The sequence below is a fragment of the Ranitomeya variabilis genome, chromosome 5, assembly GCF_051348905.1.
Source record: "Ranitomeya variabilis isolate aRanVar5 chromosome 5, aRanVar5.hap1, whole genome shotgun sequence".
In the NCBI taxonomy this organism is placed as follows: Eukaryota; Metazoa; Chordata; class Amphibia; order Anura; family Dendrobatidae; genus Ranitomeya; species Ranitomeya variabilis.
This window is the reverse complement of record NC_135236.1, coordinates 19,059,657-19,076,424: the sequence shown is the minus strand read 5'-3', so window position 1 is coordinate 19,076,424 and position 16,768 is coordinate 19,059,657. Positions and strand designations below refer to the sequence as shown.

Below are 16,768 nucleotides of genomic sequence, written 5' to 3'. Positions count from 1 at the left end.
GGAATGGACCCTCTTGCTATAGGCACTCAAGTCTGCCATATACACTCCCTGCCTAGCACTGATATCTCTGCAGCTTTATTAGTCCTCAGAAGGACTGTTAGATGATATGGATGTGTGTATAATATATGGCATACCCAAACCAAGTGCGAAGCAAACAAATCGCTCCCAAGCTCAGCAGCACCTCTCCCTACACTGCCTGATTCTGGAACTTACTGTGACCGTGGCGGTACCAGGTCTGATATAAACCTGATGATGCTATGCAGCCAGCCAATCACTGTAATGCTACAACCTACATGGCTGCAGCATTACAGTGTGTGGCAGACAATGCCTGCATGTTCATTGGCTCTCTAAAGAGCACCAAACATGCAGGGCGGGGAGCCGAGCTCCCGCCGAGCAACCAGGGGCGGTCCCAGTTCGGTTCGGGTCCAATGGGTGTCGCGGTCCGGGTCCGGTGCCTCCCATCTTCATGCGATGACATCATCTTCTTTCCTTCATGCCACGGCCCAGGTGCAGGTGTACTTTATCTGACCTGTTGAGGGTAGAGCAAAGTACTGCAGTGCGCAGGTGCCGGGCCTCTCTGACCTTTCCCAGCCCCTGCACACTGCAGTACTTTGCTCTGCCCTCAACAGGGCAGATAAAGTATGCCTGCGCAGCAGCCACGGCAGGAAGAAAAGAAGAGGATGTCAACGCATGAAGATGGGTGGCGCAAAGACCCAGACCGCGACACCCATCGGACCCGAACAGAACCAGGAACGTCCCTTGGTGAGTATAATCTAACTGGTTTTTCTTATCTTTCAGGTTACATTGGGGGCTTATCTACAGCATTACGGAATGCTGTAGATTAGCCCCTGATACCGGTGGAAGCAGCTCATTCTCGAATTTTGGGGTGACAGATTTTTAAAGGAGGAGGGAAAATACCAGAGGAGAGTGAGAGATTGAAGATTTTAGATAGGTGAGCAGTGACAACTGTAGAGAGAGACTGTAGTAGGTCCAAGGGAATGGGGTCAGTAGTTCCTGCAAAAGAAGAGGAGGGGCTGGAGACTTCTTCTTTTGTGACTGGGTCAAATGTGGACAGTGAGCCAGAGGAGAAGTGGGGGGCATGGGAGTCACAGCACTTGGTGGCTGGGACCTGATTTCCTGACTCATATTTTCTATTTTCTCTGTAAAGCAGGAGGCCAGATCATCAGCACCGATGTCTGTGATAAGGGCTTTCACTTTTAGATTGAGGAGGGAGGGAAAGGTGTTGAAGAGTTTTTTTTTGGTTTGTTGGCTATTGAGGAGATCTATATGGTTATATTGTCCCCACAGTTCTCAGGATAAAGTCAGTGAAACAAGGCCACAAAGCCTTCTCCACCTGTGGCTTCCACCTGGCTGTGGTCTCCATATTTTATGGGACTTTAGCTTTTATTTATTTGTCCCCAGAGAGAGGAAAGTTTATATCTTTGCGTAAAATTATTTCTATTGCATATACCATGGTGACCCCATTAAGTAACCCTGTGATTTACTGCCTGCGAAATGAAGACATCAAGAAAGGCTTCAAGAAGATGACACTGTGGTCACAGAATTAAAAATGTAATTGCTAATTTAAAAAGTAACCGTCATTTCAATTTTTATTTTATAAATCAATAGTATACATGAAGATAAGCAACTTAGTAATATGTTTAATCAGAGAGATCAGCTTCTTTCTCCTTCTGGTTTGAAATTTCATCCTAAATTCTTGTGAAAAATCTATAAAATTTGTATTCAGTAAAGACAGATATTCCCATATGAGAAAGGACATAACAGATGGTGCGATCAAGATTCTGTGGACAGCAGAGAAGCTAAAGGCCGACACAGACATTCTACCGTATGTTCTCCTGAAACCACAGGTACAGTTGTCCGTATAACTTTACGAGCTCCAACTGTCATCTCCGATCTCAGGAATTGGAAATTCTGTTTTAGTTGAAAACAAGTTGTAAATGTGAATTGAGAATTTTGAGAATAAAAGATCATTTTAGGAGGAGAATGAACTGCATAAGATATATTACAAAGCTTCTTATTTTCTTCAGTACTGTTGTTTTACGAGAAAACAAAAATAGTAAAACGACAGTTAATCTATAACATTATATAACAAGGCCATGTTATCATTTTTCTCAAAGTGAATTTTTGAGTGACAAAATAAAAGAAAAAGTTTATTTCCACAATAATCTCACTAAATTAGAATATCACTATAAAGTTAATTTATTTCTGTTCATCAATGCAAAAAGTGAAACTCCTATATTATATAGAGTCATTACACACAGAGTGATCTATTTCACGTGTTTATTTCTGCTAATGTTGATAATTATGGCTTACAGCCAATGAAAACCCCAAAAGTCATTATATCAGTAAATTAATGAAACACTGAAGGAAAAAAAAGCTCCAGTAGGGTCTTATCTGACGATTATTTCAAATTTATAATCAGTTTGCACTCACCTGATCTTTCTTGATATCAAAGCATATAAACTCCTTGGAGTTTGACCGCTGCTGCAGATCCACAAGTCAAGCTGATGACCAAATCATAGATTTTGCAATGGAAAATTTGTGGATGTCATCCGTGCTGCTGTATAAATAACGATCCAGGTTTGATAAGAAATGGTGTTTTTTTCTCAATGAGTTTTGAAGTCAATAGGACATCTTTCTCAGGAGCTGCATCTCTCTTCAGTCAAGATGGGGTGCAGAGTGTACATCAATGAGAAAAAAATTACCTTTTTTTTAATTTACCAAATGGCGCAAAAAGTGAAAAATGTAAAGGGTTCTGAATACTTTCCGTACCCACTGTACATAAGTTAAGTAACACAGGTAGTTGAAAGTAAGTGCAGGCCAGCCTGTCTGGGAACACTAATTACACAGGCAACCCACCAGATAGAGACTCAACTTGGAGTCTCCACATTTCCAAAAACTACACACACCACTAAAGTGGCACAATTTCCGCAGTAGAAACACTATAAAGAGGAGAAAAAATAGAAATTAGGAAATAAGCCTCACCGTGTAAAGTAGAGTTGGTTGCTTCTCAATAGTGCAGCCAGGATCCAAGTCTGTTGACCATCGGATATATTTAGAAAAAAGGAGCAAACAACGGATCCATAGGCTAGATATAAATAAAATTTGTTTTTTTAATTTTATTCCATTAAAAAGGAAGCAAGTGTTGTCCAGACAGATTAAAAAGAATCCAACATTCTAACGCATTTCTGGCTGTAGCCCTTAGTTGTAGAATATTTAAACAGTATAATAGACCTCTGACACACCTTCTAATACAGGCAATCCACCAGATGGAGACCCAACTTGGAGTCTCCACATTTCGAAAATTATTGTCACACACCACTAAAGTGGAATATATTTCCACGGCGTATATACAGTTTATTAAGCCTCTGACACACCTTTCACTACAGGTAGCCCACCAGATGGAGACCCAACTTGGACTCTTCACATTTAAAAACATTGTTGTCACACACCACTAAAGTGGCATCAACTTCCACAGAGTAGAAACAGTATATTAGGCCTCTGACATACCTTACACCACAGCAAACCCGCCATATAGAGGCCCAACGTGTAGTCTCCACATTTGAAAAAATTGAACATCAGCAACAGTAGTAACAGCAGGCATAGACAAAACACAAAGGTTGCAGAGACTGCAATAATGCAAGGTCAATGCATGACCCTCAAAACTACACCATTGCCGAGTCTGGCCAATCTCACGTTCTGAGAGAAAGCTGGCTGCCGGGCATGACAAAACCCCAAAGGAATGTCAGGCGATCTCAGGTCATGCTGCCATTTCTGAAGACCAAAAAGCAAAAGGGTTCAAACCCCCCTGATGGCATTGGTATTGAGTTCCAGATACTCCTGCACATTAATCTGCAGTTGTTCACAACATTTCAAACGTGTGCTCTATTCTGCTGGTGCACGGGCTGGTCTAAAAAAAGTGTGAAACGACTCAAAGAAATTGCTTCCAGCACTTACACTGCTGCTGCTTCTAATGTTTTTGCAATGACACTTGTTGTTCCTGGGGTTGGATTTCTAAAGAAGAGATGCACACTGTGTGTCTTACTGCTGTCTTGGGGAAAACTACTCTTAAGATTGTCTACAAGCTTGTTTAGATACTCCAGCATGCGCATCCCTTTTAAGGGTGGGACCATCTGGCTACATTTACCCTTGTACCATGGATCACACAGAGTGGCAACCCAGTAGTAACCCAAAGAATACGGGTATCATATTCAAGATGGTGCAGCACAGAGGCGCTCATGTGTCAGGCACTTCTTCACATGTGATTACGTGGTGATCCCTTCAATATAGACCATAAGCCAATAGAGAACAATGAAGGAACAATGTGAGCTAAAGTTAAATTTTATTTATAATAACAAATAAATACATGTACAAAATGACAATATCATGAACATATTCTACAAAAATGTAAGAAATATATGCGAAGTAGTATCACCTAGTAAAAAGGACTAGCTGCAAATCAAGAAAAAAGATAGGGCCACAGATCTATAAAAATGTCCTGTTTAAATAACACATCATGTCCACTGAGGAGACAACAAAAAACATTCTCAATAAATGTGCTATACAGCTGTCTCCTACATTGGTACAAAAATGGTTGCACTGACCATAGTAAAATGCAGGAACGTTGTGCACTGCTCAACTATATAATATTCACTAACAATAGTTATGAGCAGAAGCATATTGTTGTGATAAACTGCAGTGATATTATATGTCCCTAGAATAGAACATACATAAAATGCTCAGCCATAAAGCTGCAATGCAAGTGTTAACCTGCAAAACAATGATATGTGATGTCATTAGGACAACATCAGTATAAACGTAAATTACCAGCAGTCATTATGCAACCAAGATATGTGGTCCATCAGCTCACCTCGACGTGCTTTTCACCGCCTCTGCAAGTTTCGTCAGGAGGTCCATGCTGTGTTGGTGGTGTCATAACACTATAAGTTGCTTCCTCCAATAATAATAATAATAATAATGTTTATTTATATAGCGCCAGCATATTCCGCAGCACTTTACAATTAAGCGGGGACATGTACAGACAATAAATTCAATACAAGTTAAGACAATTTAAACAGTGACATTAGGAGTGAGGCCCCAGTTTACAATCTACAAATCCCTCCCGCCAACCACAACAACAGACAGGGTATCGTTATCCTCTTCAACTCCTGACTGTTGCGCATCCATCACCTTGCCCTCCTCCATTCATTCCTCAGATCCAGCACCCTCACTAACAGTTTGTCTGGTACCATGTGCCCCCTCAATCACTTTAAGCTACCCAAACATAGCACCCACCTATGTGATGACAGTCTGGAATTTAGAGATATTTTTATCCCTACAGCATCCTCCTTTTCCTCTGGGACCACCACCTCCTCAAGCTTACTAATCAAAGTTTGCTCCAGCATGTAGATGATTGGAATAGTGAAGCTAATGACGGCATTACCAGCGCTAACTATTATAGTAGCCATTTCAAAACTGTGCAGTTGGGTGCAGAGGGCCTTCATCCATGCCCACTTTGCAAGCGTGATTTGCACCACATCCGCTGCAACATGTGCAGGACAGAATTCCATTGCATTGGAGCATCGCAAAATAAATGGTTGACCGGTAGGCTGAAAAACTTCTGTAATCATGCAAGTCGATAAATAGAGGGGTGGATTCAGTGGAAGTGAGCACACAGCGAACATGCTTTCGGTAGCATTGCATCCATGCCAGGATAGTGGTGGAGAAATTGCTGCATCACCAGGTTGAGTACATGAACCATGCAAGGTACATGTGTGAGATTGCCCCTGCGTAGGTCCGCCACCATTTTTCCACCATTATCACACACAGCCTTCCCTGGCTCTAGGTTCAGTGGAGACCACATTGCTCAAACTCGGCCTGGATAGCTGTCAACAACTCTTGAGCTGTGTGACTATGATCTCCAAGGCATATTAATTTTAACATTGCCTGATTGCAGTGATCCATGGCTGTGCAGTATGAAAGTGGGGAACATTTTGTCTGCAATGTCAGATTAAGGGAGAGTTTGAGGAAATAGGTGGAGGCCCTAGAGGAGATGAAGGAGCCAGAAGGAGTAGAGTAACTGCTAGATACAGAGACATGTGTGAGAACACTTGACACAGTGATTGAGGATGAAGAAGGTTTTTGTCCTGATAAAAAGGTCCTCCGTTAACCTCAAAATGCGTTGACTTTGTAAACCTACTTAAATAAAGTGTTATTATCCTATCAAAAAGACTGGAGAAATGTTAATAAAATCAACAAATCTTTATTAAACACATTAAGTAAAACATATAAATCATAAGGCAGCACATGATTAGACAACACATGGTACATTCAAGTAAGAAGTGGTATCATTAATAAGCAATTCTTTTAAAATAGATGATTGTTCTAAAAAAAAGCCGTCTTCAAATATATTAAAATTTGGAGTTAGATTTGTTATATACCCATGTGGATTTAAATATTTTTATACATAAGGAGGAAAAAATGCAGTCACAAATCTCCACAATCAAAAATAAGGGAAGGGAATACGTAGGATGGTTATATATATTTTTTAAAATTATTTTACGACCCTCTACTGAGATGGAAAGAATTACATCCTTATGTTGATTTAATATCCTGCTGCAATCCTCCTTATAGATCTCCATATATATTTTACAGAGTGTGCCAAGCACAATTTAATAACTGTATGAATGTATATATACACTGCTCAAAAAAATAAAGGGAACATTTAAACAACAGAATCTAACTCAGAGTAAATCAAACTTCTGCGAAACCAAACTGACCACTTAGGAAGCAACACTGATTGACAATAAATTCCACATGCTGTTTTGCAAATGGAATAGACAACAGATGGAAATTATTGACACTTATCAAGACACCCTCAATGAAGGAGTGGTTCTGCATGGGGGGACCACAGACCACATCTCAGTACCAATGCTTTCTGGTTGATGTTTTGGTCACTTTTGAATGTTGGTTGTGCTTTCACACTCGTCAGATGGACTCTACAACCCACACAAGTGGCTCAGATAGTGCAGCTCATCCAGGATGGCACATCAATGTGAGCTGTGGCAAGAAGGTTTGCTGTATCTGTCAGCGTAGTGTCCAGAGGCTGGAGGCGCAACCAGGAGACAGGCCAGTACACCAGGAGACATGGAGGGGGCCGTAGGAGGGCAACAACCCAGCAGCAGGACCGCTAGATCAGCCTTTGTGCAAGGATTAACAGAAGGAGAACTGGCAGAGCCCTGCAAAATGACCTTCAGCAGGCCACAAATGTGCATGTGTCTGCACAAATGGTTAGAAACCAACTCCATGAAGATGGTCTGAGTGTCCGACGTCCACAGATGGGTGTTGTGCTCACAGCCCAACACCGTGCAGGATGCTTGGCATTTGCCAAAGAACACCAGGATTGACAAATTCACCACTGGCACCCTGTGCTCTTGACAGATGAAAGCAGGTTCACACTGAGCACATGTGACAGATGTGACAGAGTCTGGAGATGCAATGGAGAGCAATCTGCTACCTGCAACATCCTTCAGCATGACTGGTTTGGCAGTGGGTCAGTAATGGTGTGGGGTGGCATTTCTTTGGAGGGCCGCACATCCCTCCATTTGCTCGCCAGCGGTAGCCTGACTGCCATTAGGTACTGAGATGAGATCCTCAGACCCCTTGTGAAACCATATGCTGGTGCAGTTTGCGCTGGGTTCCTCCTAATGCAGGACAATGCTGGACCTCATGTGGCTGGAGTGTGTCAGCAGTTCCTGAAGGATGAAGGCATTGAAGCTACGGACTGGCCTGCCCATTCCCCAGACCTGAATCCGATTGAACAAATCCGGGACATCATGTCTTGCACCATCCACCAACCTCACGTTGCACCACAGACTGTCCAGGAGTTGGCGGATGCTTTAGTCCAGGTCTGGGAGGAGATCCCTCATCCGCCACCCCATCAGGAGCATGCCCAGGCATTTTATGGAGATCATACAGGCACGTGGAGGCCACACACACTACTGAGCATCATTTCCTTGTCTTGAGGCATTTCCACTGAAGTTGGACCAGCCTGTAATTTGATTTTCCACTTTGATTTTGAGTATCGTTCCAAATCCAGGCCTCCATTGGTTAATAAATTTGATTTCCATTGATGATTTTTGTGTAATTTTGTTGTCAGCACATACAGAACAAAGTATTCAATGAGAATATTTCATTCATTCAAATCTAGGATGTGTTATTTAAGTGTTGCCTTTATTTTTTGAGCAGTGTATTTATATCATAATAACAGCAAACACTGCATACATAGAAAATTCAAAAAAGTAGAGTGCTGAGTGCAAAGTGACAGTATCACATTGGTGCATGGCAAATATACATATAGCCCTTAGGACAACATACCACCAGATCAGACTGAAGGACCATGTGTGAACCCCCTAGGGCACATTTTGCATTGCTGCTTCTTCTGAAGGGGTCTAAATAATGTAAATAAATTTTTCAAGGAAAATATATGTTGAATAGAACTATCAGCAGCGCATCAAGTGACACTTCACCTTGATATGTTCTCTCTCTGCACTTTGACACTGAGAAAATGGCAACAGCAAAACAAGATGTCCGCTTTTTATATGGCCAAGGACAGGTGACTTTGGTTGCTAATCACAGAAGACCGGGTGTCATGATGTTGTGGATAGTTTCTGCGTTCTAATTGGCTGCTGGAATCAACACATATAGATTTAATTGGGAAAAAGCGAGCCGCTCTTCTAACCTCTCCACACTACCTCCCCTCATCAAACAAGTCCACTGTCAACACCCTGCTCAAGTCATAACAAAATCAATAGTGGAAACGCGATGATTTACTGAACTGTTACCGACTTTTGCCAACTTTGAGTAATGCTCTGGAAATCGAACACCAATCCGAATGTGCTTTGTTTGTGCTGAATTTGAGTTTGGCGAACGTTTTCCGAACAAGTTCTCTCATCTCTGCTTATAAAGTCTAAATATAGTTTTCTTTATTTTTTTGCATGTAAAAAATAATTTGAAATAAATAATTTCCTAGATTGTGTCTGTTGGATAATTACAAGGGTGTACACAGGGGAGTCTTGTGGAGATTTCCCTGGCTATTGAGTGTTATTCTCCAGCACTGTATAAAATGACCGTGTAATGATTCCTTTTATCATTATGCTGCTGGACCATATTATGATCCTGCTTAATATATTTCACACTACAGTAAAAAATATCAGCATGTTGTGCAGCATTGTACAACACTTTGTGATCATGACAAATGGACGATATGCACAGCAGAGATATTGCTGAGCTAGGCCAACCTTTACCTTGAGGGTCATATCATGTACGAGCGTAAAGTCGCAATGGATGAGGCAGCATAGACTTCCAATGGTCTCAACTCCTAGGTGCTGGTGTAACAGTACAGAGGGTGTTTTCTATTTTTTTGGACTCCCATGGTAGGTACTAGATCCAGCACTGTAGAAAAATGTGATATTCTACAAGCTCGAGATGGGCTATCAGGAGGTATAATTGAGAACTGAATGCAGCACAACTATGGATTCTCCATCCTGATGTTCAAGACCTTATAGATAATTTTTTTTTGTGTCTAGTTATATTACTATTTCTTTGTACCAGGCAAGAAAAAAACATTTATGACACTTCTGAAAATAAGATTATTAATTATTAAATAAGATCTGTAAATTGGAGATAAATACCTAATGCAAAAGGACGAAGGTTTACAACATTTCATCTATCCTGTTATTTTAATTGTTGCTTTTTCTATTTTTTCCTCCATTTTTTCCAAGAGCCATAACTTTTTATTTTTTCACTATTCTTGATTTTTTGAAAGATGAGCTGTAGTTATGAATGACATCATTAATTGTATCATATAATGTACAGAAAAATAAGAAAAAAATTCCAAGTAAGGCAAAATGGTGAGTCACATGCAAATCCTCTTTTTTTAATTTCAAAATCAGTGAATATTAATAATCACCTGGAATCATAACTCTTCCGGTCAGTAGGATTTTGGAAATATCATACTTCTATAGCTTTTTAAGTATTTTAGTGGTTAACTTCTTACTGCCAATGTTCTTCTTCCTGACAGAGCACAATTTTTCAAATTCCATTGTCAATGGTTCTAAGACTGTTATTTTTCTTCTGTGACATATTGCACTTCAAGTTTGGAAATTTAGACATTAAACAATTTTACAGCTTTAATTTGTTATGCTCCTAGCTATGATCACATTCAAAGGCTGTGTTGACACATTGCATTTTTGTCTCATTTTTTTCCCACACATTTTGCAGCATTTTACTTCTCAAGAAAATGTCTAAAAACTCATTTCATTAATACTTTACTTGCAGATTTGAAGCAATTTCAAATGTCCAGCATGTCAATTCTTTCTGCGTTTTTGCAACAGTTTTCAACATTTTAGCAAAAAGGGAAAAAAACACAAAAAAACATCAAAAATGCACAAAAACTGAGAAAAAAAGCTGCAAAACTGCAGGATATCTGCTTCAAATTCTGAATGTGTGCACATAGCCATAGTACTCCATACAAAATAATTAATAAGTAGCATTTCCTATATGTCTACTTAACATCTGCATCAATTTTGAAATGCCTCTTTATTTTCTTAGGAAGTGAGAGTGATTAAGAATTTGTTAGCAATTTTAATGTTTTCCACAATTTAAAAAACAAAAAAAATATTTCAGAGTCTTGTTTATTGATGAGCGAACGTGCTCGAATAACATCTTATGTGAGCATGCTCGGCTGTTATCAGAGCATCTGGGAGAGCTTGCATATTATGTTTGCATCCCTTTGGCTGCATAATTTGTGGTTTTTAGCCTCAACAAATGTGGGGATTACCTGTGTTCAGGCCATTGTAAGCCTTCAGATTGCGTCTTTTGAGGTTATCTATAGTGTATTTTGACTTGTGTTTAGCATCATACTCCATTTGTAAAAGTCATCTTCTTTTCAACTTCAGCTATTTTTACAGATTGTGTTATGTTTGCATCAACAATTTGTTAAAATTTCATATATTGTGGTACCGTGCTAGCCAGAAAAATCGATGTGAATACTTTTCTGCCCAATGACAGAAGTGTTCTTGGAGCGATACCTTTATTGGCGAACCAACAAATAATTTATGTTTGAAAGCTTTCAGAGGACAGAGGCTCCTTCTTCAGGCAGGATTACAATTTAATTAATGAGGAAAAGGCACAACATTTAAGGGATATTACAGCAGCATGAGCATAAGGTGGGATCCTCCTAAAGCCTCTGAAAGATAAGCTAAGGAAGTCAAATTAGGCATTTTCTTACAAATGGAGAGGCAGTGGGAATGTTCTTCTTAGTTTTCTGGAGTCCGTCTGGTGGAGGCGTGAATTGTATCCATGTAGTGAGTCATAAATCAAGGTGTTAAATTGAGTCCTAGAGTAAAAAAAATGAACAACTTTATCAATTTGAATTCACCAATTTTTCGCTCTCTCTTGTCCTTGAAATGACCTTTTAGTACTAAGACTTTTAAGTCTGACATACAGTGTCCTGGTCCAGAGAAATATTTTCCCACAGGCGTGTCCATTTCATTCCTGATTGTGTCAGTGCGTCGGTGTAGAGTCATCCTTGTTTGTGTTTTTTTCATGGTTTCCCCAATATAGATAACTCCCCAGCACCTTGTACATTGTATCGTGTACATGTACCATGTATTTTGTGGGTAGCCAATAAATTTATCACTCCAAGAATAATTTTGTCATCATAAGACATAAAAGTATTCACATTGATATTTCATTGAATTCATTCTTCCCTCTACTCATGAAATGTTCACCTTGCCATTGGCTTCAACACAACCCAAAACCTTAATTAATTCACCCCCAATGCTTAATGGTTTAAGAGATGTTTTTTTTTTTCCTGAAATTGTGTGCCCTTTTTTCTCCACACATGCCTTTGATCATTGTGGCCAATGAGTTCTATTTTAACCTCATCAGTCCACAGGACTTGTTTAAAAAATGCATCAGACTTGTTTATATATTATTTTGCATACTTTTGATGTTGAATTTTATAGTGAGGACACAGGAGAAGTTTTCTTCTCATGATTCTGATGAAGGCCATGTCTTTACTAGTGTTGAGTGATACCTTCCGATATGCAAAGGTATCGGTATCGGATTGGATCGGCCGATATCCAAAAAATATTGGATATCGCCGATACCCGATACCAATGCATATCAATGGGACACAAAATATCGGAATGGTTCCCAGGGTCTGAAGGAGAGGAAACTCTCCTTCAGGCCCTGGGATCCATATTCATGTATAAAATAAAGAATAAAAATAAAAAATATTGATATACTCACCCCTCTGACGGCCCCGGCTCTCACCGGTCCAAGCGTCTGCCTCCGTTCCTAAGAATGCAGCATGAAGGACCTTCGATGATGTCGCGGCTTGTGATTGGTCGCGTGACCGCTCATGTGACCACTCACGCGACCAATCACAAGCCGCGACGTCATTGAAGGTCCTTCACTCCCTGCATTCTTAGGAACGGAGGAACCGCTAAGGTCCAGGGTCCACCAGAGGGGTGAGTATATCAATATTTTTTATTTTTATTATTTATTTTTTACATGAATATGGATCCCAGGGCCTGAAGGAGAGTCTCCTCTCCTCCAGACCCTGGGAACCATACGCACCTCACACTTCCGAGTCCGATTTCCGATATCGCAAAAATATCGGAAGTCGGTATTGGAATTCCGATACAGCAAATATCGGCCGATACCCGATATTTGCAGTATCGGAATGCTCAACACTAGTCTTTACACTAGAACAATGTATCGCAACTCCAGAGTCTGCTAAATCTTTCTGAAGGTCCTTTGCAGTCAAGACAGGGCTCTGAGTCAGCTCTCTAGCAATCCTACGAGCAACTATCGCTGAAATTTAGCTTGGTCTTCCAGACCTTATCTTGACCTCCACTGTTCCTGCTAACTGTCATTTCTTAATTACGTTTTGAACTGAGGAAATGGCAACTTGAAAACATTTTCTATCTTCCTATAACATTCTCCTGCTAGGCAGATGCTTCGAATAACCCATGGCTGCTCTTTTTTTGGCACAAACTTAGAGGAGGCTGGGTATTAATAAAGGTGGGAAATTTGCATCACCTGGCCTTTCCTAATGATGATAGTGAACAAACCATAAAGCTAACAGGCTAATTAAGGTCTGAAATGTAAGTCAAAGTTATCTGAGCACACAACTCTCCAAAGGTGCCCAGACTGTTGCATCAACCCATTTCCCTTTTTCCCTTTTTCAAACCTGTAAAATGAAAAAACAACAACAATATATATTAACACTACTCAAAAAATAAAGGGAACACTAAAATACAAAGAACAAAAGAATGAACCAACTCACCAACAGCGGCATACGGCTTGCTGAAGCACGGAACTCGTGCGGTTACACATGTAGTTCTGATGAGAAAAAGGAGATGTGTTCTAGCTTCTTTGAATGCAAAAATTATTAGAAAATGCTTCTTAAAGAACAATGGCAATGGCAAAGTTCACATGACAAGATATTTCATGCATTAAAGCCCAATTCAGGCACTAAAGCCCAATGCCAAGCAGCAGGTAGAAAGCAAGTGCCGCAATACACTTCTAAAGGCGAAACACAACCGAGGTTTAAAATGGTCCCTCAAGTTTTCAGTGGATTATAGCTTTGGTAAACCTGAATACAATGAATATTGGAAAACAGTAGAGTTTCTAATAGATAAATTAATAGCAATAAGATTTATATTTTACAAGCAGCATATATTGGATGGAGACAAATGACTGGTAAATAACTTATTCATTCTAAGGATCATAAAGGAATTTAGAGACATCATTCACATAACGAGTAAAGTGCCCATCTCAGCAATATGGAAAGAGACCCCAAATAATGATACCAACTTTGCATAATAAGTTTTGACTGGAAAAATAGATTGCACTTGATGATGATTTTTTATATGTAATAGTGGTAAATATCATTATTTTTGTCTTACAGGACTTGTTCAGAAGTAACATCACCTCCATTATACTTCTGGGGTTTCCAGATCTTCACATCTTTAAATTCCTGTTCTGCACCTTACTGATTATTGTATACTATGGGGTCATTGCAGGAAATCTTCTAATAATAACCTTGTATTTAGTGAGTAAACCCCTCCAGTCCCCCATGTACTTCTTCATTACACAGCTGTCATTGTGTGACATCCTGGTGACTACAGATATTGTGCCCACCCTTCTTAATTCTGTACTCGATGGAGAAATCATTGTGTCTTTCATTGGATGCATCATCCAGTTTTTTTTCTTTGCTACCACAGAAGCTATGGAATGTCTTTTACTGTCGGTGATGTCTTATGATCGCTATCTGGCCATCTGTAACCCTCTCCGTTATAACGCTATAATGACTAAGAAATTTTGTGGCATATCGGTAAACATTATTTTGTGGACCTGTGTTATGATATCATCTTCTAATTTAATTTCCATGTATAATTTACATTTCTGTGGACAAAATATTATTGATCATTTCTACTGTGACTTCGTACCTCTTGTGCAGCTCTCTTGCTCAGACACAACCATAATTGATATCCAAGGTCTTATATTGGGATTTTTAGTCGTTGCAGTACCGTTTCTAATAATTGTGATATCTTATGTGTACATTGTCATTGCCATTCTGAAGATCCCATCCAATACTGGAAGACATAAAGCCTTCTCCACCTGCAGCTCCCACCTCATTGTGGTATCCATATTTTATGGGACATTATTCATTGTTTATATGTTTCCAACAAAAGGACAATCCCTAATTCTGAACAAGGTCTTATCTCTGATGTACAGTGTTCTGACTCCACTTCTTAATCCTATCATATATACCCTGAGGAACAAGGACTTTAAAGATGCTTTCAATAAACTTAAGTCTAGCTTTTAATTAAAAGTAACATTAAATAGTTAATTTTTTCTTATCTTGTCCAACCAGAAATATGTCAGAAACAGGTTAAATCATGTTTTTCAAAGCAAAGTAAAAAATAAAATTACAAAATTGAGAACTCAAGATTCTGGTAAGTCTAAAGGTTTCTACACATATTAACTAGCTTTTAGTTGCTGATCTACTTTCTCTCCTTTCTTTCCAATAAGTGGGAATGCTTGAACTTTCCCGTGTTCTCTATGGAGAGAGACTATAAAACTCACTTTTGGCCCCTGTTGTTCCCCATCTACACTTTTGACCTGAGACAGCTCATAGAGTTACATGGCTATCAGTGCCACCTCTTTGGTGATGACTACTGATGAGCAAAAATATTCGGCACTTTTCGTTAATCGCATGAATAGTACTATATTCGAGCTAGTCGTTAATCGGCAAGTCATTTGCTATTCTCCTCAGTATATTCGAGTGACCCGCTCAGCATATTTGGCACTTTATTTTCAACTAGTAATGGGTGAGCACTAAAATAATCGAGTGCTCGCTGCTCGGGTAGAGCAAATTGGAATACTCTATGCATTATGTCCAGCTATCGCCCCCACATCTTAGCTCCCATTTGCTTCAAAACTCCTTGAGTAGCATGTCCATGCTGAACTTTCCTCTCACGTTGCATCTAACTCTCTTTTCGACAACTTACAATCTGGCTTCCGTCCCCACCATTCCACTGAGACTGCCCTAACCAAAGTTACTAACGACTTACTTACAGCCAAAGCTAACAGAAAATTATCTATGCTCCTCCTTCTAGATCTGTCCTCTGCCTTCGACACAGTAGACCACTGCCTCCTACTACAGATCCTCTCTTCCTTTGGTGTCAAAGACCTCGCCCTATCTTGGATCTCCTCATTCCCTACCAACCGCACATTTAGCGTTTCCTACTACCTCTTCATCTTTCCCTCTCTGTTGGTGTCCCTCAAGGCTCTGTCCTTGGGCCCTTACTCTTCTCAATCTATACACTCGGCCTGGGACAACTCATAAGGTCCTATGGCTTCCAGTACCATCTATATGCTGATAACACTCAGATCTACCTCTCTGGCCCAGATGTCACCTCTCTGCTCTCCAGAATCCCAGAGTGTCTATCAGCCATATCCTCCTTCTTCTCCTCTTGCTTCCTAAAGCTCAATGTGGAAAAATCTGAACTAATTATCTTTCCTCCATCTCGCACATCTTCCCTACCTGATCTATCTATCAAAATAAATGAAATCACACTTTCCCCTGTCCTCGGAGTAACCCTTGACTCTGCCCTGTCCTTCAAGCCGCCCATCCAAGCTCTCGCCACCTCCTGTCGCTTCCAACTCAAAAATATTTCCAGAATCTGTCCTTTCTTCAACCCTCACTTTCTCCTCCGTATATTTCCAAACTAATCTCACAATATCTTCCCTCATGTTATCTCCGGTCCTCCCAAGACCTCCTTCTCTCCTCCACGCTTATTCGCTCCTCACCCAATCGCCTCCAAGACTTTCCTGAATATCTGTGCCCCAACACATCCAGTTATCCACCACATTTGGATCCTTCAAAAGAAACCTGAAAACCCACCTCTTCAAAGAAGCTTACAACCTGTAATGATCAAACGGCCACTTCAACACCATCGGAGCTACTGCAACCCTCGACCTACTGTCTCCTTCCTCATAATCCTGTAGAATGTAAGCCTGCAAGGGCAGGGTCTTCTCCCCTCTGAATCAGTCTGTCATTCTTAGTTTGTTTACTGTAAGTGATATTTGTATTTTGATGTAACCCCGTATCATGTACAGCACCATGGAATTAATGGTGCTATATAAATAAATAATAATAATACTCGGG

At 40.1% G+C, this 16,768-nt stretch overlaps 1 protein-coding gene across 1 annotated transcript; it reads left to right on the top strand.

The window, feature by feature from the left end:
• The first annotated feature begins 696 nt into the window (after nt 1-696).
• On the top strand, nt 697-14,923 carry LOC143774669 (olfactory receptor 11A1-like). The gene is made up of 2 exons (XM_077262421.1): nt 697-762; nt 14,003-14,923. The coding sequence occupies exons 1-2, from the start codon at nt 697-699 to the stop codon at nt 14,921-14,923; spliced, it is 987 nt and encodes a 328-aa protein (XP_077118536.1).
• Nucleotides 14,924-16,768: the final 1,845 nt, after the last annotated feature.